Here is a 24,889-nt window from a genome sequence, read left to right as displayed (position 1 = left end):
ATTGATTTCCCCCACTGTCAGTGTGTCCCCCACTTTCACAAACGGATTTACGCCCCTGCCTATAATGTAAACTGATGTCTTTTTTAGCACAAATGTGGCCTGAGATTTTTATATTCAAATTTAAATATTGAGGGTGTAGGTCTTATATATAGCCAGAAAGTGTTGTGGGGTATTAATGTGTTGCAGGTGTATGGGGTGACTGGGAAGAAATGGGAAATGCCTGGGGAAATGGGAGTACAGCTGTTACAACATTACTGTTGAAAACCACTGTTAAAACATTACAAAAAAAAACACCCAAAAACAAAAAAAACCAGAAAATAACAAAACTATTCAGCACATACAATAGAGCTGGGTTTCAATGACATACCACTATTATATACCAGTATGTGTTTGCCACCAAACATTCAATGGGAAATAATTGGTTGAGTAAGAAGGAAGTAATCCATGAAAAAAAATTATATATCAAGGTAGGCATATTTTATCAATTATAGTTTCAGTTTGCATAATCTAGATTTCACTATTATAATAAGTTACGATAAAGGGAATACATGATTCCCTACTTTCCTTTCTGTTACTTGAAGCTGCATGAACTAATATAAAGGCCTACCTGTTAAAATAAAAACTATAATGTCAGTATCAGTCTAATATTTGAATTGATTCAGCTGAATACTAATGTTTCATTTGAAAATAAAGAAGTATTTAACTAGTATTAAATGTTACAATTTTACTAAAAAAGTAATGCTTAATGTTTGCAATTTGAAAAAGATTTAGTTAAAGTCCATTATTTTGCCATAAAATGTTTCAAATTGATTTTAACTTTCTGCTAGCCATCAATTTTACAGTAAAGTTTTAAATAGATCTACATTCAATTCCTAGAATTGAGTAAACTTCCTGAATTAAAAATATGGTGCTTTTCCGTAAGTTTGTGAAATGACACTGTCACTTCTCTTTTTTAGTGGGCAACAATGATCAGAACAATAAAAATATTTCCTATATTGGCTATATTTCCTAAACCAGTCCCTGTAGCCAGCATTTATTGGGGGTGCAGGGATTTAAAAAAAAGCTGATTTTCAATGTTTTTTGCCCAAAATAAATGGGACCTTTTTGGAGGTCGACTGCATGGTGGGGGGGTGCAACACACCTTCATACCCACTGGTTGTAACTCAGATTTAAGCACAGAGGCATTTATTCTATCATCATTATTTTTATTCTGTTTTTCAAATGAGCTAATTTGCAGTTGTGTGTGATTTAGAGCTGTCTTCTAGTGAAGGAAGAACACTATCAGGTGATGCATATAACAGTAATGGATGATTTCAAATTCAGTGTTAGCAACCGACATTGGGAAAATGAACAATTAGATAAATTGCTATTAGATACTGATCTGGAGCCTTCCAAAGTGTGAAACCAAGAACATTAGGATCATAAGTCATTATAATTTCAATTAAAAATACAATTAATATCAATAAAATTTGTAACATTTCAGATGCAATCAATTTCTAATTAGTAGCTGCTGTTTAGTAACGACCCATTAAACACCCCTCTAATCACCCCTGGTTTAAGTGAATAAAGGGTCGCTGATGCATGTAGGACCATTGTTGAGTGTTCAGCTATTAAGCAGCGATCACACCCTTAGGGCCAAGTGTGTTGTTGGGAGTTAAGGGTAAGTGATACTTTGTATACAAAATTCAGCATTGGTGCTACTGAAATTACCCACATATGCATGCAAACATCATTCCACTTTCAATTTGAGCATGTTCTATGTTTGTTTACATTGTATATACAAGGAATGGAGCACATACTGGAAACCAAAAAAATGTGAGAACTTACAAAAATGGTGACTGAGTGAATTTGATGGGGCTATTTTAGAAAATAAGGGGAAAATCGCAAAAAAGGTTTGTGCATTACACATAGCACTTATGGACTTTATCATACGTAATCGACACAGCGCATTATACTCCAAATACCTCACAAGCACACGCTTTAAATCAAGTGCTTTTTTGAAGTTTGCCAGACGCATGGCAAAATAATCCAGAGGTACCGGTACACTTAAGCGACACATAAATGTGGGAGTCAGGGATCGCTTTGAAATCACCACTGACCAAACAAGAGACAAAAACCATCAAAAACAAATTAAAGGAATTACATGTGGAGCAGGAGGTCATCAATACATGTGTATGTATACAACATACTCAAGAACTTGACAATTATTTCCTTAATAAAAATTTCAGTTCCTCAATCCATTCACTCACCGTTCTTTCCAACTTCCTTAGGCTGCAAGAGCAGTCCGTCGTTGTGGAGCCCAAATGGGTGTGTACCAAGGATCTTCTTAGCTATCTGCGGCACCAAGCTGGAGTCAATACTGCCCGTCTTCTCAGTGTCAACTTCATGGAAAGCTTTCCTCAGTACTGCAAGTCAAATTCAGCAGGAAAAACAGAAAATTAGTTGTGTGTGGGTATATGGAGTGAGAGCTAGATAGCTTGTACAACAGAAAGGAAGTTGTTGGGAATTAGTTTTGATAAGGGTCGATCTGTGTCTGCTGACTGATATGAGCCGGCTCTAAGAACACAGCCCAAAATTGGGCTCCTAATGTGTATTTTGGTAAGTATTCTTGTACAGGACAGGATAAAACAAATGATAGGTAAATTACCTTTTACGGAAACCAATCTTTTATGCACAAGGTAAATAAAGTGCAATGAAAAGGCAATTTCTCACTAGAGTTACATTTCATTTTTGCACACATATTTTTTTAAGTCTTGAAATATCTGCAATTATCTTCATCCCAAACATCTCACTCACTATTAATTAGCAACAGCAACAACAACAAATAACTAATTATAATTTTGTTTCCAATTTTCATTCCATTTTGAGTACCTCTTGGGCTAAACACCAGTGAAACTGGCAACCTGTTTTACAGGAGAGGAAACATGGAACATTGTACAAAAGCTAACTATCAGCTCTCCCGCCTGGGAAAGTTCTATAAAAACAATTTATTTTTGTAATCATTTAATTTCACAAATGTCACTGAATGTGTCGATCTGCAAAATTTAACTGCCAAGCAATTTGTTTTTTACATAGTTGCATACTTCAGCACACACTCAAATTTAAAAAACATATCTTTATTGTTTTTCATTTGTTGTTAGATAACTTCAAAAAGTTATCATGAATGTAAACCATCTTGTAGAATGCACTCAGTATGGCATGCAAAGTGACAAAGTTTTGAGGTGGAACTGAATATCTTCCGTTTTATCTTGCAGGAAATCCTGTCAACATCCTGCCAGAGGAATTGTGGGTAGATTACCTGAGCAGGTTTACAGGGTCATGCCTAGGACTATCAACTATATTAAAGCTGCTGTAGATTCTCATGTATTTATATTAAAATTCAATTCCCAAAATACTCAGAATCATAACTGATTTTCATCTTCAGCTTGCATGTAAAAAGTAAAGAATTGGACAAGTATACAGTAAATTATAAACTTTGGGATAATGTTGTAAGTAGGTCCTCATCAGAATTATGGGAGGTGTGTGATAAGATACATTGATTTTGTTTCAATTAAATGCTTAAAACTCCAAAACTGTCAAATTGTGGGGTTTTTTTCATCTTACTTAATAGCCTTGTTCAGATGGGCTTAGAATTAAGTTCGTGTTAGGCAGTAAGGCTAACACTATAAGCTACCTCTGAGGTAGCTTAGAGTTAGCACTTTTCTGAACGAATGATCTGTTAACAAACACAAAACTTAACATGAAAGATTTACCACCAAGAAATCTCTGTGGTAGCGCACTAACATGAAGCGATCGCTGCAGCTAATACATACTGCTTAGAGTTAACAATGGTGAGGGACAGTGTGGAGAGGATCAGTGTTATTAAAATGATGACTTCACATTACCTCTCTGTTATGCTAACATGGAGGCAAGCTCCCGTCTGAACAAGCCAATTACAAGTGAAACATAGTTGGATCATTCTGTACTTTTAGCCTTCGGAATATAAGCAAAAGCATACAAGTATGTGATTGTGAGCAAATAAAGCCAAATAAAGAAGTTGGTAAATACTGGCAAATTTCTATTCCACTTTGATTCATTTGTGGTGGATGTCAACATGCAATGTTTTCTACAAATAGAATCACATCATGCAACCTTATATAAATTATGCACCTGTCAAACCTATGCACCCAAACATTCACATGTGTTCAATTGAACCAAAGCATGTTCTTTTTGCACTGAAAGTGCTCTTGAACTACCACACTTTGTCATATGTTTACATCCCGGGGTTTACATGCACAAAGTTATATCCCCTGCAATCTTAATAATCCCCTTGCCATCCATCAATACTAAGTTAAAGTTCACTGCCTTCAGATGTTCAGATATTATCATGTTACATTATGAATGCTTTATAGAATGAGCATGTACACCAAGCCTATTAAGCTACTTGCAGTTCCGCCATTATGCACTATGTGCGGGGAGAGCCTCGAACTGGCAGCATGCATGAATGGGAATTGAACTAGTCATAACGTTCTGTGTAAGGTTACATAATTCTTCCTTTCATGTATGCTGCCAGTTCGAGGCTCTCCCACATATAGTGCATAATGGCGAACTAAGTAGCGAATGATTCCTAGGGTAGTTGCTTGGGGATCGTCTTTTAAAACAATAGAAAAAATTGAACTCTTGGGCGTGAGGCTTTCTTTGAAATAAGCGTTTTTTCACACAAAGTGTATAGGCCTACTTCTTTGCTCCTTTTAGACAAAAATTCTATATGCATTTGACAAAGAAGTGAACCATTTTGAGGAAGGGTATAGCCTTCCTCTCTCCTTCTGGTTACAGACCTGTTATGATGAGCAAAGTAAACAAATAATTGACAATCCTCAATGCTCATATTTTTTTTCCTAATATGGTTTAAATGAACTGAAAAATATGCACATTAGCTAAAAATAAACTGTCCAATACAGACTAGTAAGCAATCCAAAAAAATAATAATATAAACAAAAAACAAACAAACAAGTAAATCAATCAATCAAAATCAATCAATCCCGGGCAATCAATCAATCAACCAATTTTAAGAAAATTCACTCTATCCCATGTTCCCCTTTTCCATATTCATATTCACCCACAGTTTAATTTGTTGAAGCATGGAAGTAGTAGAAGGTCTTTCATTGACATTGTGCCAGGAGAAAGCACTATTTGCTTCAAACTGTAAATTATGCAGACATTCCCCTCGATTGTTTATACTGAAACCACTATCAAACAAAAAATTAGGGTCACCTCAATCCATGATGTAACTAGAAGACAAGATATGGCACCTATAATTAGTCTTATTAGTACTCCTCTGTCCACCTGTGCCATGTCTCAATAAACCAACCTGGAGTGTGGAACCACTGGATCTGTGAGCAATATCCGCTTTATATAATAATACTGATGATTGATAGTGAACTTCACAAGTAGGAAATTGTTCAATACAACAGTATTTTTAATGGCTTCTGTGATTAGTCTGATTTAAGACTATATTACCCTATATACGGTAATTACCGGTATATGAAAGATCATATGTGCCAGTCAATGATCTCAATTCATCTTATTCAACTGGACTTTTGTTTTAGCAGTTTTACCTATAATAACCTCTTTTTTTTGACGCCATACAAAATTATGTCCAATGAAATGGCTTGTTATCTGATCAACACACAAACAGACGTGGTTGGGTTATTGCTATCCATCTTTGGCCTTTGCATGTGTCATGACAAGGGATGGTCCCATACAGTAACTTCTGTCCTCAAACATCCTATATGACACAACAATTCACAAACACTTAACCTTTATAAACACTGGTCTTGAAAAAAAAACACCTGAAAACTGTTTTTTAACCATTTTCTGTGAATTAGATTCAGAAATAGGCTGAAAAACACTGAAAACAATAACAAAAAATGCTGAAATCAGCTAAAATGCTGAAAATTGTCATGCCTGCATTATGCATTTTTACATTATGATTTTGCTAAACAACTTGTCACTACCAAAAAGTCCATTTCACCCTTTTCCATTTTTGAGAGGCAAACTGTAAGTTGTGATTAATTTACAGCTACAAATTCAAGAAAAGGAAAACCCAAGCTCAGTTTCCAACCCACTTGAATTAAATTCTTACTTCACATACTTTGAGGAATATCAGCCTTTTAGTCCTTGATATCCTGCCAATATCAATTGCATACAAGGATTCATTACATAATGTACTTCTTGTAATTAGTCATCCATCTGACAGTTATTTAACACATTGGCTTTTTAATTACTAAATAGAATGTTGATTGACTGCATCATAGACAATTCTTTCTAACTGTGTCATTCGTTCTTCCTTTCTTTGTCACTCAATCTTTCTTTCAACTTGAGAGTGATAGAATCTTGTCTGTGATGATGCTACATCATATCTGATCTCCCATCCCCACCCATCTCATGCTTCATTCAGACTTTCCCATCATCACCAATCATCTCCTCACCACATCTCCATGGTGACATAAACCCTACAGCATTCTCGAAACTCCACCGCAGACTCAAGTAATGCTTATGTTATGGAATGTATGTGCAGCATCAATCCTCATGATCCTAGATGATGGAAGAAAGTCTGGATTGTGTATGCCTATATGGATTGCAACCACCCATGAAATTGGACAAACAGGATAGAATCCATGAATGACATGCCTCAAGACTTAGTAAATATGAAGTCCAAAATCTGCTAAACTTTTATGCAGTCCAATACTCCAAATTTGGTTAAGGTATAAAACATTTATACAAACATTAATAACACATGTATAAATAAATCCAAGTAAGGTAAATCATCCACAGTAAAGTGCTCAACCAAGAAGGGAGCTGGAATACATTTAAAATAGACTTGGTGATTTATTAAAGCATTATTTAAAGCATTATTTACAATATTGTTTCATGCAAGCCAGCCGAAGCCGACCTACACTCGTCAGAATATGCTTATCACTGGAAACTGATTTCTAGTTCTATAACACATGTATACATGTATGTGTTACTTATATAAGCATAAATGTTCTCAGTTTGTACATGGTTTGTACAAACAAGAAACATTCAACTATTGACACCCATGCAAACATGATTATGTGTTAAGGGTCTTATGGTTGGTTTCTTTATCTATGGCAAATAACAATACCTAATTTATGGCAACCTATGGCTGAGCAATCCCTTTTAAAGGGATTTTAATATCCATGGCTACAATAAATATGCAGGTCTGTGACAGACCCAGTCTGTTACAGACAGACCCCAACAGACTGGGGTTCGGATCTGTCTGGAGGCTATCAACGGGGCTATCAAAGGCTACTAGTGGTCATAAAGGCTATATAATAGTACTAGTAGCTTCCCTGGATTTGTCATCATTACAATGTAAAACCAGTTAGCAAACAGTCAAATCTGTAAACCAAATCCTAATCCTATATTCTACACATAGCTGCATGCACAGCAACATGATTTCACTGAAGTATGAACATTGAGCTATGCAACAAGTTTATTTTTGGATTTGGGTGGTTCAAGTCTTCTAAAATGATGAAAATTGTCTTCCAAAAATAGTGAAAGGACTTTACACAGGTCTACAATTGACATTTCGTTATCAGTGGCGTAGCTAGAGGGGGGCAAGGGGGAATTGCCCCCAATATGCTCATTCCGTCGGTTCAGACAGGACTGTCGGTTCATTTTGAGTGGTCTACTAAGTGCCGGCCCGGAGGGCCGGTCCGGGCCGGTCGGCAAATCATGCATCTGCATCGTCAGTCATGTGAACTTGGGTCCGACTAAAAGTGTCAGTAATGTGAAAATTTGATTCAACATTACTTGTTTGTATGGTATTTAGGCACACCGGCGGACTATGCAACCTACGTACGTAAATTATTTCAAACTTTCAAACACTATATTAAATAGCAACCTTTCTCTTTAAAACATGTTAAAACATTATTTCCTTACCTTCTCTAGTGATTTTCACTCAATTGTAAAGGAACAAAATACTATATATAGGCCTAAAGGTAAAAACATGCATGAAAAATGGCCCTCCACAACGCTAAAACCTCAGAGCTTCCCGGGGCTTGGACCCCACCAGGGGCCCTAAGGCGGGCCCCTGGACCCCACCCGTTGCTCGCTACGCTCGAATTGACAATATTACTTGTCGGTTTGTGTCAAAAACTTGCCCCCCCCCCAATATAAAATTCATGGCTACGCCACTGTTCGTTATTATATTTCAACATTTGAAAATTCTTGAGGTAATTTCCTACTCAGAACAGCAGACCTTTTGGATGACACAAGACAATGACAAGATCATTTCCCCTGTTAGATATAGGCCTACAGATAACATATACAATCACATGTATCCTCATACACGTATTCCTATGTGCTTACAAGCATTTTGACAGGTAGGTGTGGTACTAATATAGTCCACTTGTCTGGCTGGCAACATGCATGCTGCATTTATTTTATTTATTTAGGCCAATATGATGGGTATGATGTGAAATGACTTGGTCCAAAACTTGGGTTTCTGAGTGGTTTGGTTTCTAAACCATGTAACTCATGCACTACAAAATTGGTATAACACAGTGACAGTATAGAAGACACCATTATTCATTTCATATATCTTACATTTGTAATCAAGGCTAAAATAGGCTAATACAGAAATAATATAGTACTGGTAGTAGTACTAGTAGTATATTACATTCTGTGCCTACTCTTCCATGTCTGAATGATACACCCCCTCATTTTGGTATAGCAGATAAGCTTATTCATAGATTACCCAGTTAGCATACATTACATATTACTGAATTGAGACAAATCTAAATTAGCATCTCTATAGTATTTACCTTTTCAGCAATACAATACATTTATACTACCAAGACAAGCTCTGGTATTTCCAGGCCTACAAATCCACATACTGTTCAACATGTTCAAGTAAAAGTTTTGGTTTTATTCTCGCTTCAACAATTTCCAACTTAATTTTCTTGAATTTAATTTTCACTAACTTGGAACCACAAGATACTGAAATACCTTTGATCATTTTATTTTGCAGCAGTTTGATAGTATCAAAAGGTGAAATTATTGAAATGTAAAAAAGTTTTCATTTCCAAAGATAGTGAATTCATGCATGACCATGCTTGACAAATTAAAGGCACACCAGCAGTAATCGCTTTTGTTCAAGGTCGTTAAGCTTTGTAATTAAACGATGTGATCAAGAAATAAAAGGTTTTAAGTTTAACAAATCATGCACTCAAGCATTTCCTGCAAATAATGAAAATACTGTACTATTTTAACATAACTAGTGATCTTGAACATTTATATTGTATTGGGTTCAACATATATACACAAAAAGTCACATTCCACACATAAAACCAAGTACCGATAATATGTGAATGCCAGAAATGAAAAAAAAATGCACAGATTTGACATCAGTTCCTATCCATATAGGCCTACATACAAAAGAAAAGAACAACAAACTCCAATTGATGCCATCATGATACTGCCATCTGAGCAAACCTTCATGAAAATGGGAAAAAGGGAAATTCTGACAAGCAAGTTTTAAATCCAAAGTTGCATTTGCTAAAGTTGTTACTTACACATTATCTGTTGAGCATGATTGATCTATATTAGAAGGTCTGCATCAAAAATAATCTGATGTCCAACTTTACTCATCAGGTGTGTCTTTAAACATTGTCCAAAGTACCAACCAACCTTTGGAAATGTGAATACAGTTGACTGCAGGTTGATTGCAATATTATAAAACCACCGTTTTGGTTCGCTACATGTTCATGTATACATGTAGTGGTCCCATGCAGAATCCCTATTCTAATCAATTGGATCAGAGAATAGGCAATTTGACTATCCTCAAACTTGTGGTCCCACTTATTCGTTTGTGTGTATTCTATAGGTCAAAATTATTTTCCTAGCAGGTTTCCAAGAATGCTTGTAGCTATGGGCTAAAGAAGTTAATTTAATTATACCATTACCATGGTCAAGTTGGACATTAATCTCCAAGTCAGGGCTATTACCATTCACACTGTGCTGCCTTTAACAGTTTGAAACTTAGCTGCTCTTGCAAATACTTTTCAATTAAAAGGTATTTTAGGGCGGTTATATTGTTCTTTTCATTCTCTCCAAGTTTCATGTTTGTACACAAACTACAGCCCTCTCCATGCAGTTTTGACATACATGTAGGCCCTTATAATGCTATGACCGTCCCATCCCATGTCTAATTGTTACTCTACTAGAGCACAATGCCCCTTGGGTTAGTGGCATAGGATGAGTCATCTTATTGGGGGCACACCGACCATGATTGGGGGAAACAGGGCCTGAGGGGGGGGGGGCAAAGCCATATTTAGGCAATGAGTTTCCTATGAGATGGGATTTTCTAAATGTTCAAATATGTAACATCAGAGGAGTGTAAATTAGGTATTTGCAACACACTGAACAATCGGTGGCATCTGCAGGTTTTCAAAAGTGAGGGACCTCAGGTCTTGATTCCTCCGACTGTTCAAAATTTTCGGCTCCCTTTGCTCGCCGTAATAGCTAATTCCCCAAGTTTCCCCAAACTGGGTTCATTTCCCCCGACTGACTGACAAAAGTGGGATGTGCCCCCAGCCTAGCCTCCCACCCTTTGCGCACACCACAGTGAAAGATTAATACCATATGATTTGTAACAAAACTCATCCAATATTGATCTTCAATCCTCACAAGTCCATTAACATGGTGCAATTTGTAGATTGCTGACAGAGAACTATCAGTGTAGTGTTACAAAATTACTATATTAGGCCTCTATTATTACAAGCTAACATCTTGAAATATGAATTGTTATACAGGCCTTAAGCAATTAGGCTCATTTTACAAAGAAAAGTATAATGTTGATAACTGTGAGATGTGAGCCCATAGCTGAGCAACACTAGCATTTCTACTACTTCAATCCAGAACTACTAAGTGCAAGCAGTATGCGCAAGATGCATGATTTCACGTTTTGCCTTTGGAGTTGACAGCTCCCGAGGACTTGATCTACATTCCCATGTTCCACAAACAATATGCTCATGCACTAAAATCTACTACCAAAATGCCAGTGATCACCGAGCCAGTGATCAAGTTGTGGAAACAAACAAAAGCATGTTCCAATACATATTTTGATTCAAATTTCACAGTTTAAAACAGAGCTGTTGAGCTTCATTTATAACTTGCTGAAACACACTACTTACCACTTTAAATGCCCGACTTAACTGGAGTTATCACATACAGGGAGTTGCTAATGGTAGCCAATCTGAGATATCTAAACATGTACAAATCAGGGTTCTACTGTAAGATTGGACATTTTCCCACAAATTAATTTTCACATTTTAACAACTTTGAGCTGTTTCACTTGTTTTCAAATTTGCTATTTTAAGCTTCCTTCAATCCTTATAGACATAAAACAAATCTATTCCGGAATTGGTATTTTTGACAAGCTGCTTTAAAAGAGTAGAACGCACTAAAATAATCGTAGCACCAAATTTTCCACTTTAACAGTATACAAAGTATATCAATTTGGTTTGCTATTAAAATCTTATCTGACCTCTCAACATTAGCTTTCATTTCTGACAGTGATAAGATAAGGTTCATACCAAGTGCAACAGTTCCAGTGCCATAATGGTTAAAATATTATGACTGACAGATCATTGCTATCTATTGTAATGCAGGAAGGTGATGACTCCTTTTATGTGTTCAAATATTAATAGTAGACAGATTCTTAAAAAAATTCTGGAAGAATATTTAGGTCCAATAATATTAAGCTCGGCTGTGCAATAATCATGATAACGTGCCAGGTGAAGGAGCAAATGTTGTAAGGGAACACATGATATGCATTTCCTACATACATGCCATCTTTTTACAGTCTATGATGCCATGTAACATTCTTTTTTTCTCTTTTCCACTGAGCACATACTTCGGTGCCAGTGCTTTTATTTTTTGTTTTTATATACAAAAGAACAATTAAGAAAAATCACAAAAATCACAAAAGAATTACAAACGCAGCATTAATTACAAAGTGTTACTACATTTTAAACTTAAACAAAATACAAGAGCATACTCAAAAATCATGTTATCTGAAAACCAGTCTTTAAAAATCAAATAAGATACAGTACATGTACTTACATGCGTGGTACCAAAAGAAAAATTAAAAATCAAACCTCCATTTTTTGAAATGGGCAGAAAGTTTTCCCCCTTTTTTGGCAATAAAATACTCGGTTTCTCTGTTGTTTTTAATAAAAGCCTTACAGCTCAAAAAATTAAGCTTCTTTTTTTGAAATTTAACATTCTTGATATCTAATATCATAACATTGATATCTGTGGCAAACAAATAGTGCATATTATGCAACTTGCAACAATTTTATTCTCAATTGATTGTCTTATTTAATGAACACAAGAGGGAGACATGATTATTTTAACAGCATAGAATGCTCTCCATTAACCTCCCCAAGGCTTTATAACAAAAGAGATGATGTCATGTTCCGCCAAAATTTCTTAGTAATGGAAATAAAAGATGGCAGCGGGCCTACACGGCCTATATAGCCACAATTGTTCTTCCTCGCCCACATGACCATCTTGTCAGAGTGCTCCCCCTGACAAAAAATGAAAGAGAAAATCAGGAGGGCAAAGGAAAAGAAAAAGGGCAAGGAGCCCTTTTCTAGCAAAATTCAGGGCCAAAATAGTGTAAAATACAAACATTTTTTCAAGCTTCGCTGCACGCGTTTATAACGGTAAAGCCCTTTTTAGCGGATAATGGGCGAAAATAGTGTAAAATACCATTTTTTTTTTTTTTTTCATCACATCATCCCAATAAGGCCCTTTTCGGGAAGCTCGAAGACATACAGTCTCTATGTATTGTATGATGCAACTGCAATTTTTTTCGTCTGTGCAATCAAAATTCTATTTTGCCCCCCCTGACCAAGAAAGCTGGCTACGCCCCTGCTGAAAATCAATTTCTTTGACCAATGTTCTAAAAATATATATATGCTACATGTATGATGTGATCAAAATGAGTCACCATTGAAAGCCTGGTCACCTATATTAAAAACAAATAGGGAAAGCTTCAAATTTTATCATCCATACGAAGTAACATACAGGGTGCCCCAGAAAAAATTACCGGGCAAATGAATTTGGACGTAAGTCGAGAAATAGCCATCAAAATCCAAAAATCTAAACATCAGCGTGTAGCTCATCTTATTCTGCATCTTATATGCTAATTTTACAGGAATCGGTTGACTGATCGCGAAGAAATGAGTGATTACATAACGCATGTGTCAATTCACTTCATTCCAAGTTTGAAAGAAAGATCATTCAACACAATACGCACTAGTGGTTAAACTGTCAATGGGCTTTAAATTTTGTTCTATGAAATCCTTTTCGTTCTTTTTAAACAACATGTTTCTTGAAAAACATTTAATTAGGTTTTGTTCAAATTTGAAAACCTGCACGATATTGAAAATTAAAGCTTGCATGAATAAATCTTAACTAAAACCGAACTGAAATGTAAGATGATGCTCGGTATTTGTAAATATCTTTTTTCGTTGACGTTAATGGTTAGAATTGCTGCATAAAGAATTACTACATAAAGAATTCCAGCTGGCTTAAAGGTTTTTCACACACATTAATGTTTTCAGAATATTTCCAAGAAATTGTAATGCAAAGTTTATATCTTTAATGTTGCATGGTATCAAAATCACACGTAAAGTTGTAAGCACAAAATGTTCTTTGTAAAGTTTAAATATAATATACTAGTGCACCTGCGGCTGTGAGAGCCCTGATGCTGTGAGAGCACTTATTGGGGTATGGGCGCTTATTGGGGTATGGGCGCTTATTGGGGTATGGGCGCTTATTGGGGTATGGGCGCTTATTGGGGTATGGGCACTTATTGGGTGTGGGCACTTATTGGCGTATGGGCGCTTATAGAATTCATTGGCAGCAAGTTTGGGCCCGATCGGACAAAGTTTGAAATGTACAAATCATTTGCAGCAATGCATTCTGGGTAGACATTACAGTGCATTTCAAATTGGGCAGATAGCCAAAAGCTGAATGACACCCGCTTGGGCAGCTTGAAACTTGTTGTAGATTGTCTACTGAATTCTTTTTATCCACTTGCTGCTTTGTATCCATGTGGGGTATTTTCCCCATTTGACCTTTGACCTTGACCTCCGATGACCTTGAAAACCACATGGCCAACATGCTTTTCCCGATACCTATCTATATGCGAAATTTCAGCGCGATGCGTCGAAGCACGGCGAAACGCATAGCCGGACAGACAGATAGATAGACAGACAGATACAGCCCTGATGCTGTGAGAGCACTGGCATGATAGCGATACTGTTTGACCCCAGATGACCTTTGACCTCGGTGTAATCTTTTTCATGCTCCCCTCATACGACGGTTTCGACCTACCAAGTTTAAGCCCAATAGGGCAAAGTTTAAATTTAGCCCCTACATGACCTTTGACCTCGTTTGACCTCAATTTTGTTTTGCCCATATATTCCCCTCGTATCAAGGATTCCACCCACCAAGTTTGAGCCTGATAGGACAAAGTTTGAAATCCATGACCTTTGACCTTTGACCTCAGGTGACCTCCATATAATGTTTTTCATGCTCCCCTCATACGAAGGTTTCGACCCACCAAGTTTGAGCCCGATCGGGCAAAGTTTGAAATTTGACCCCTCCGTAATGACCTTTGACCTCAGTTGACCTCGATTTTATTTCGCGCATTATATTCCCCTCCTATCAAGGATTCCACCCACCAAGTTTGGGCCCGATCGGACAAAGTTTGAAATTTTGACCTTTGACCTTGACCTCCGATGACCTTCAAAACCACATGGCCAACATGCTTTTCCCAAGACCTATCTATATCCCAAATTTCAGCACGATGCGGCGGCGAAACGCATAGCCGGACAGACAGATAGATAGATAGATACACAGATAGACAGAGACCGCTTATTATTTTATTAGTATAGATTTGCACAACCTAAAGAATGAAAATTGGAGAGCTTCCAATTGCAGAAAAAGTTTTCTCGGACAAACTGTTATTCATCTTCAGTGAAAGCATGAATGACATAACACCGTCGGAATAAATTTAATGAGATACACAAACTTTAGGAAGCGGTGAGCGAGTATGAAAAAAGCTCATGTTGATCAAACTTGGAATGAACTGCATTGATGCACGCATTATGCAATCGTTCATTTCTTCAGAACCAGTCAACCGAATCAAATCAATTTTTCATATGTGATGCACAACAAAATAGGCTATGCGCTACATTTTAATTTTTTTGATTCTGATGTCTATTTCTCGACTTACGTTCAATTTTATTCACTCGGTAATTTTTTCTGGGACACCCTGTATAGTTGGATATCAATGCCAATAACATGTTTTTCACACTAAAAAAGGTTTCCAAATTCCATATAGTTTTAATGTCCAGAACCACAGTAGAATACATTCCAATGAGTACAAACAAACATGCCTAGTTTGATTCAGTAGATCTTGAATGATTGACAAATCTATGGTGATTTTATAGGCCTATAGACTGCTACTCAACCAGCAGTCAGATATCTATGCATAGATTATGGCCAATTAGTAATTCTTATTATTTACAAATGGGAAACAATCAAAACCAAATTATTAATAGTTGATAGGATTAAGAAGTACTTAAAGTTACAAAACTAGGCCTAGGTCAAATAAAAATCACATTGGTTAACCATAGTTTCTATATCAAACTACAGATATAGATCATTCATATTAAACTAAAGTATGGTCATACACGTTCTGATATGATCACACAGCAAGATTAACACAAAGTGGCTTAAAAAGTTAACCACAGTATTGAACTAAATTCTTGTTTTCGGTAAATAGTTTCAATATGCCTATTATGAGATTTGGATTTTAATCAGATTTGTAAGATTCTGGGCTTAAATCTATTCAGTGCAAATTAATGTAATGAGTTTTATCTATTATGGAGGTTTATCCGATTCCTGGTAATTGGTATGTAAGGATGTCGGCAATTCTGGTAATTTTGATCACATCATAGAGAGTGAAGGCACAATAATGTGCGGCAGATATGGTTGTACAGGAGACCAGGACCACAAGACCTAGTATCCAAATGCTCTAGCCAGATATTCAATCATTCCACAAATATCAAAAGTGGGAACATTATACCCTTTTGTCTGCATTTTTCTCCTCAGTGATCATTTCCAGAGGCTCCCAAAGATTTTTAATATGGGGGGGGGGGGGGCACATTGATACAAGGCCTCATTTGAGTTGCAAAAAGCTGAAGGTGGGTGGGTGCACAGATATATCTGTGGTGGGTGTGGGAGGGGGATCTCCTGTTGTACTAGCAAAATGTACTTCCAATTTTACTTTAGAAGCTGATGCCTTCAAGCAGAGTCTAAGCTTCAAGGACTTCTTCCACCAGTTTTATTATTCCATCAACACATAAACTAGAAGTAGACTGATACAAGTAATATTTGGGTCATAGATGTTTAACAATTTGGAATGTCCACTTATCATGAATAAATACAAGAACCTGTTGTCTGGTGAAATTTGGGGTTGCATTCAATGTGTCAGAATTTGCTCCTAATGCCCAGCTGAGTATGTAAACTTTTCAGTTATTCAAGGCTTGGGCACATCCCATATGAACAAAGAGATGGATTCTGATTTCAAAAATGAAATAATTTTTGTCTGTGAATTTCAGTAGATCTAGGGACAGGACCTATAATTAAATGCATGATTCCTGAATTGATTTTCCATGTAGACCTTGTACATCCTATGGGTTTTCTTCTTTCAACAAAGTTCGAACAAAGATACACATTTTTTCCTAATGTGTACACACGTGTCTGTCTTGAGTGTCTTCGACAAAGATTAAAATTGCCAAGCTCAGTTCACGAACTATGTCCGGGGAACGTCAATATGAAATGGATATAGGTGTAGGGCTGGCACTTCCGCACTAAGGGGCATTCGGTGAGAGCAAAATGTAACAAGAGCACCAATGGTACTGTGGCTCTGTGCTTTTTGGTGACAGTGAAAGTAGAATGTGCAACAGGTGAAATCATTTGAGTATATGTGACATATTACATTCAACGGGTACATCTGGTCGGTTGGTAGCTATCTCATTTGCAGAGCATACAATGATACATCAATCAATTTTGGGAATTACTATTTAGCCACATGGATCTGACCCAAAAAAATCCTGAACTCGCTAGCGAGCGGAGCTCTTGTCCAGCATCAGGGCCGGGGGAATGGGGTCATTGGGTGAGAGCATGACTTTTTTTTACATGGAATCTTTGGGTGAGAGCCGAAACAGCGCCACAGAAACCTCAAAATAAGTAACAAAATCAGTGATAAATGAAAGTTGCTGTTCAAATTGAACTTGTAAGGGTCTTTGGGTGACAGATCAAATGGAAAAATAAGGGGTCTTCGGGTGAGAGAGCATCTGTTCGTAAAAAAATATGGGGTCTTTGTGTGACAGCGATGCTGAAAAAGGGGGTCTTAACAGCCCTATATACGCGGCAAGTTGAAGGGCCCCCCCCCCCCCCGGAACTATGATGCCCAGTATCATGAGCAAAGCAAGAAGCAGCGAGTGAAGCAAGCTAAACTGAGAGAAGCCAGCAGAGCTACAATCAACTAAATTAATAGTTGGCACACATTGACAATATGTTGCAACTCTTCATTGCCGCTCTGATAATTCAGTGAAATTTATAGTATAACTATGTTTGATGAGAAGTACAAACCTTCTCCTTTCCCCTTCCCTCCCCCATTCCCCCTCAATCAATGTTGGGGAGACTGGAGAGCCCAATGGAAAAATTGCTTTCATCAACATTGAACTGGTGGAGAGGGGTGGCGATTTACGTTTAGTATGCCAGAGTGTGCCAACATTAATTTCGTTGATTGTAGTTGGACCATAGACCCTGGAAGATACTTCAAGGGTCTATGGTTGGACATGTACACAGGGTCTACACTGCATAGACTCCACTCCTCATCAGTTAACAGTTTGGCTATCAATAGCATGTTGAGTGACTAGTACTTGACCCTGACAGACCCCTATCTAGTCTAGCTGGCCTACTGTATACCCCTTGAGCTACTACACCAATTTGTACAACTGGGAACTGGATCATGTTCATGTGAGGTATAGTGTGTTTCAATATATGTAGGCATAGACTGTAAAAAGTAGGCCTATAATAATATTCTTCAACTTTCAATTTGGCTTCGACATACCCATGGGACAGTGGCGGATCCAGGATTTTTGAAAAGGGGGGGGCACAAACTTATAATAATCGGCGCGGCAGCGACGTACGTCAAGCGCTTCTTGCTGACGAGAAATGTCTGAGGGGGATGTGCAGCCCTCAGAAGTGAGAAACTTTTTCAAAATGAAGACCTAATTGAAGCTATTTGGTGGACCATTTTGGCACTAAAATTGTGTAAAATTTTAATTTGAAAAAGCCGAAAATTTGCGAAATGACGGTCGAATTGAAGTCATTTGTCGACAAGCTTTCACTATTATTGTGTAAATTATTGCTTTAAACATAAAGTGTCGGGTGTCCAAAACAGAAGCGAAAAGGTTAACTTCTTTATGCATACGCAGGGGGTGTCTGAGGGATATGCCCCTCAGAATTGAGAGACTTTTGCAAAATGAAGACCTAATTGAAGCCATTTGGTGGACCATTTTGGCACTATTATTGTGTAAAGTTTTAATTTGAAAAGCCGAAAATTTGTGAAATGACGGCCCAATTGAAGTCGTTCGTCGACAATTTTTCACTATTAATGTTTGCTTTAAACATAAAGCGTCTGGTGTCAAAAGCAGAAGTGCAACTTCTTTATGCATACGTAAAGGTGCACTGCAAAAAGAGCAGAGCAACACTTAATAAACACTTTAACACTTCATAAACACTTGCTTGTACAGTAAAAGTACAGGGATGTTAATTTATAAACGTGTTTTGGTGTTTATAAATATAACATGTTTATGTTTTTCACTGTACAAACATAGTGTATCTATGTGTTAAAAACATTTATTAAGTGTTGCTCTGCTGTTTTTGCAGTGTGGGATGTTCCCTCCTGAGAAGTTGGAAAATTTTGCAAAATAAAGGCCCAATTGAAACCATTTGGTGGAAAATTTTCACTATTGTGTCAATTATTGCTTGAAACATAAAGGGCCTGGTGTTCAAAGCAGAAGGGAAAAACTTCTTTATGCAGACGCAGGTTACGCACAGGGGTGTTTGGGGAGAGATGTCCGGATGTCCCCCCCCCCCCGATAAGTTAGAAAATGTGTGAAATGAAGGCACAATTGAAGCCACTCCTAGACCATTATTCACTATTACTGTAGGCCTAATTATATTGCTTTTGTTAAAACATAAAGTGTACGGATGTCCAAAACAGAAGTGAAAACGGTCACCTGTTTATCTCCCCTCAGAAGTTGGAAAATGAAGGTCTCATTTAAGTCATTTGGTGCATCATTTTTACACTTTTATCATTGCTTAAAACAAACAAGAAATGTCTTTAAAAAGACAACGCCATGGATGAAGATCATGTTTCATAATTTTGCATTGCAAGTACTTGGAAAGCTAGTAAATTTGAATGTTTGGCACAACTAACTGGGTGCGAAATATTGGCATTTATTGGTAAATACCACCAATGACATACTAGGAAATACTCAAAATTTTCATAACAAAAAAAGGCCCCGAACTCAATTTGCAAAATTTTAAATATTACACTTGTCCCGGGACTGGTCCCGACTGACACTTTATTAGGCCTAGCATGCACGGATGGGTGTTGAAGTCAACATTGAGTCCGTCGTAATACTGGTGATAAAATGTGACGGGCCCTGCGTATCGGCGGGCCCGCAGTAATTTCACAGGCTTTTGGGCAGAGGACTCGCCTTCAAGCAATGCCTAAAATAATCACAGACAAGTATAGGCTTGGGCCCACTCAATTACGTGCAAATATTTGCCCCCTTCTTCTCACCTGGTCTTCTCCATTTCCTCTTCTTTTTCTCATTTTCGCCCTTTCTCTTCTCTCCTTTCTTCATTTCTTTTAGCGTGAAGGGGGCTGGCATGGGCACGGGCCAGTGTGCCGTTCCATCTGGATCCGCGCCTGGTCCAAAAAAAGATGCCTATTGACTTTTTTTTATCCATACGCGGAGGGAGGGTGTCTGAGGGAGGATGCGCCCCCTCATAATATTTGGAAAAAAATCAAAAATAAAGGCCGAATTAAAGCCAATTCATGGACCATGAAATGGGTACCGTCCGGGTGTGCCCCTGCATGCATCCGCCACTGGCATGGGAGGCCGTTGATGTAAAAAATGAAAAGTAAATCAAAGGGGTTTTATTTTTTTTCCAACAAAATTGTAAAAAAAAAAAAATTAGGACCCTCGAAAGGGGGGCACGGGTTCGTGTGCCCATGCCTGGATCCGCGCCTGCCATGGGATACTTAAGTTTGGTTTGAGTAGGGATGTATTGCTGAATATTTTAAAGTGGAACCATCAATTTTTCCAAGATATTTTGACCATATAACTAAAATTTTCAGCCAAATTAACACATAGGCCTATTATATTGCCAAGTTTTTACAACTTTTCCTGAAATGCTAAAATAGGCCTCCATTCCTCTACAGGGCAATTTTTGAATTTTTGACAAACCTACAACAAGACTTTTGAAGCATATTATTTTACATACGGTATTCATTTAATATTTTGCATAGAAATCACTTTTCCTGCAGCAAAACATCTTCCAACATGGGAAAATCAGGTACACAGCACAGGTGGTACTAAATAACTCCATACTGGTAATTGTCCCATTGCATTTCAATCTGAGACATACTATAACCCAGTAGTTTTGGCCTGAGGGTTCAGATCCCAATGTCATAAGATTCTTGTTTAATCACCTGTTTGTTTTGCTGTCTCCATGAGCTTGTCCTTATATCAGGTCACATACAACCAGTCCATAGGGCCCATGTCACAACATTCCAAATCAGCCTGCAAAATCCTTGTGTGTGTTGATTGAAGAAAACACTACATGAGAACATTACAGTGTAATTTTATTTTAATAGAATGAAAAAGTGAGATGCATTTGTTGATATACATTTTGTATCATACAAGACTACTACAGGGGAATGATGTAAAATATTCATTTATGAACTGTCAGGTTTTCTGTAAATAAAGCTGATCATCATGTAGCCATAGCGGGATCTTTTTGAATTGAATCACAAATCCTGGAAATGATCTGTGATGGAATTCAGGTATAAATTTGCTTATATTTAAGAAACAATACAATAGAGGGCCTACATAAATGTAGTCTTTGTCAAAGACTAACTCACGATAGTGTCAGACTTCCGATCAAGGGGGGCGAGCGGCGAATAAATTTTCAATTTGCTAAAGGGTACCATTAATGTTGAAGTGACAGATAGACATCGGTACAGGAAAATAGCTGGATGACTACAACTAGTCCTGTGTAAACTTGCAACACATTTTCTGCATCAGAAAAGCTAATATAACATCTCAGGGCTCTTTTAAGTTTTATAACATACATAAATTTGTCTCTAATAAACGCCCCTTACGAAAACATTAGGTAAACCAGGTATAAAATAAGCGCCCACCCAAAATGACTTTGTTAAGCGTCCTGGGCGCTTATTGGAATGAATACGGTACACGGTCTGTAACACAGACTAAAATAAATGGTGATGACTAATGCTATAATATCATATGACATTACCATATAAAAGAACTGACTGACAATAGAAGTATGACACTGCATATAGGCCTAGTAATAAATTATAAACCACTGATTTGGATACAAATGCAATAAACCACAAAACAGAAAACTTTGTAAATAATTTGTTTACATCTTGCTTGTGGTAAATGAATCACAATTATATACATTTGGTTTTGTTTACACAAGTAGCTCGACAAGCCATTAATAAAACGAAGTTATGTATTTGTCTGAAACCCCTATATTGGCTGAATCCCCTGCTATACAGGTACTACATGTGTCACCATTGAAAATATTACTTAGAACTAGCTCCACACCTCAAAATCCAGGGTGTCTCATCCTTAAATACATATTTTGCTGCCACTTCAGTGACCATGGTGACTGGACTGAAAATAATGGACTACAATGTGTCTATCCAACCACATCAAAGTATTTTATCAAATGTATTTTGGATTGTTCATGACAAATCGAGCTAAACTAGCTGGTAAACCCTCTTGCCCAAAAAACCTGTTGTGTGCAGTTTGCAGTGAAATGTATGTATATACATGTATGTACTGACCAAGCTGTCAGAGCTTGTCAGAGTCTGGAGTTCAGCAGAATCCATTTTCTGATGACTCAGACCTGCTCAAATAATTTTAAGAAAAATTCTATAAAAAAAATCAATAACACAGTTATAAAACAGAACAAATGGATAAAAAATATTATTTATTTTTCAATAATTACAGGAATTCAAACCATTCGGATTCATTTTGTGTCAATTTCCACACCAGCTAAGTTGAATAGTTACAGATGTATGACTTCCACACACCAGTCACTTCCTCTTGTCCCATGTCTTATATCTACACATGCATGACAGCTATGCAAAATAATGCAATATTTGCGTTATCTAGCTTGTTTATTTCACTGGCGATATACTTTGTAAACAGTCAATATTCAAAAAACAAATATAGACAGGCACCATTTTTCAACCAATATTTTGACAAGCTCTAACTTTTTCGACCAAGACAAATTGCAGAAACTTTGTGATCTTATTACTCATCTGTTCTATGCAAATAACTCAAAATTAAAACGCAAACATAGCTAGCCGCAAACACAAGTCTCTAGCATTTTCATAATTTTAAGAGGTGACATGATGACGACAACAATATTTTCAAAACACTGGAATGAAGTTACTGGAGGACTTTGTGGCTTTTACACCTTTTCTTTGGTTATAGCAGATTAGCACTCCAGTTTAGCCTCCATTAAATCTCCCTTCAAAACTAACACTAATAGATTTTAGACTAATCATAAACAAGATAATAAACCAACACATTAGTGTCATTAAGTGTTAGCTCAAGATTAAAACAAACATCATTAGTCAAGATTCAAGCATGCTCAACATTCTTCAAACCACACGGATGGCATGGACTAATGGGCAGTAAGTGTAGATTGAAAATATATGAACACATTTCACAAGCTTGTAACAAAAATGTAACTTTCTTACCACCTGAGGTGCTAAAAACAAACAGAGGGGGAGGAGAAGTTACACATATTAACACCTTATACCACTACATTGTATATGATTGACAGAACACACAGCTATGTTTTTGGCTGAAGGGAATGGAATAACACACTGAATAATCAAAATGATCAATATTACCAACATGCCCATCTGTATGTAAGGCTGCGATCACATAGAACTAGAAGTATATTGTATGGTATACGGTATTCGCTATACGATGTATGCTCATTCGATCAGGCCGAGTTCACATATACAGTATACTTGAATTACTTGTGATCGTAGCCTACAGTCTGTCCACCTAAAAGTATAAAGTAAATAGACCTCGGAAACAGGAGGTATGAGAATAATTATTCCAGAGCAAGGCGTGTGTAAATGCTTCTTTGGCGCGCCAACTCCGGCGCGATTTGTACTTGCCGAGCCACCACACCCTTTACGCGTCGCGTTTATTTAACACGCAGTGTGTGTGACACAAAACATCGACCCCCTGATGCCACAGATTTGGTTTGTACTTCTATGTGGACAGACTATAATATAAGGAATAGCCAAGAATGATTTTTGAGTGTGTTGGGCACAAAACTTCATAATATCTGAGCTATTGTTGCATGGAGGTTTTGAATTGATGCCACAGGAAATGTTGCCTACTTCATAGCCCCTTTTCGAAATTCATACTTCAATATCAACTCACAATGATAGTAGATTGTGAATCTCTCCCATCTGAAAATTGCAATACCCTGAGAAAAAAGGTACACTGGTCATGCACTGAGAATGTATTGTGTTTTATTGAATGGCATAGCTGGTGTGAATTGTTTATCAAAAAAAGAATACAAAGCAGTTTACAGGAAAAAGACAAATGTTGACTCATAATTGTTGCAAAGTACCATATTCAATTCTATTAGCACCCTCCCCTACTTAGCACCTCTATCAACTTTTCTAACATGCATTCATCAATGCAATTTCACAGCCCTAAAATTGTTTCAGCATTATATATGGTAGCTGCCGCCATTTGTTCTTTGGGTATTATTCCCATTTTGTTGAACAAAAACAGGATTTTACATTATTTTTCATTCAAAATGTACGTTCAACTTTCAAAATTTCAGTTTCACATCCAAGAAAGACTCAATTTTACCTTGGCCCATGACAATGCCCACATAGAGTGGGGGAAGCCTTCTCTAGTCCATCATAAGATTTTCAAAATTATTTTTATTTACCCAGAAGCCTGTATTTGAACCTGATCTCAACTTCGATTTGTTTTAAGACATTGTTCATAATGTTAATTTTTTGTCTTGTCTACATATTCACCAAGGAATTTCTACAACATGATGATTCATTTGCAACAATATGACTTTGAAATGCCAACCATGACCATGGGCTTATCAGTCCATATCTAGTCTGCACATTAGTATGCAGTCTCGAATTCAAGTCATGGACCAAGTAATATAGTAATACATAAACCACAAAGATTTAATTCATATGCCCTGGCCTCTTGCACCCCCCCAAATAAGAAACTCAAATAGCATAACCCCTTGTCCCTGCTACCACTGAAGAAAATAATCTACCATGATAAGTCTATTCTGAATCCCCAAGTCAATGACATCAAAGATCATGATGTGGTTGTTTATATGATGATCTTATAAAATGAAATTTGTTAATTTTTTCAAACCTGATTTTTTTTGACAT

The 24,889-nt window shown here is 37.1% G+C and overlaps 1 protein-coding gene across 1 annotated transcript in view; it reads right to left on the bottom strand.

Annotated features, from left to right (window-relative positions):
• LOC140149886 (neuronal-specific septin-3-like) overlaps nt 1-24,889 on the bottom strand; it is a 63,529-nt gene that overhangs the window by 21,695 nt on the left and 16,945 nt on the right. The window contains exon 3 of the mRNA XM_072171909.1: nt 2,250-2,405. Within this exon, the coding sequence (XP_072028010.1) occupies nt 2,250-2,405 (156 nt within the window). The remainder of the gene's footprint in view (nt 1-2,249; nt 2,406-24,889) is intronic.

This window comes from Amphiura filiformis, chromosome 1, assembly GCF_039555335.1.
Source record: "Amphiura filiformis chromosome 1, Afil_fr2py, whole genome shotgun sequence".
Taxonomy (NCBI): domain Eukaryota; kingdom Metazoa; phylum Echinodermata; class Ophiuroidea; order Amphilepidida; family Amphiuridae; genus Amphiura; species Amphiura filiformis.
The sequence above is the reverse complement of the archived record's forward strand: the minus strand, read 5'-3'. Positions and strand labels throughout refer to the sequence as shown.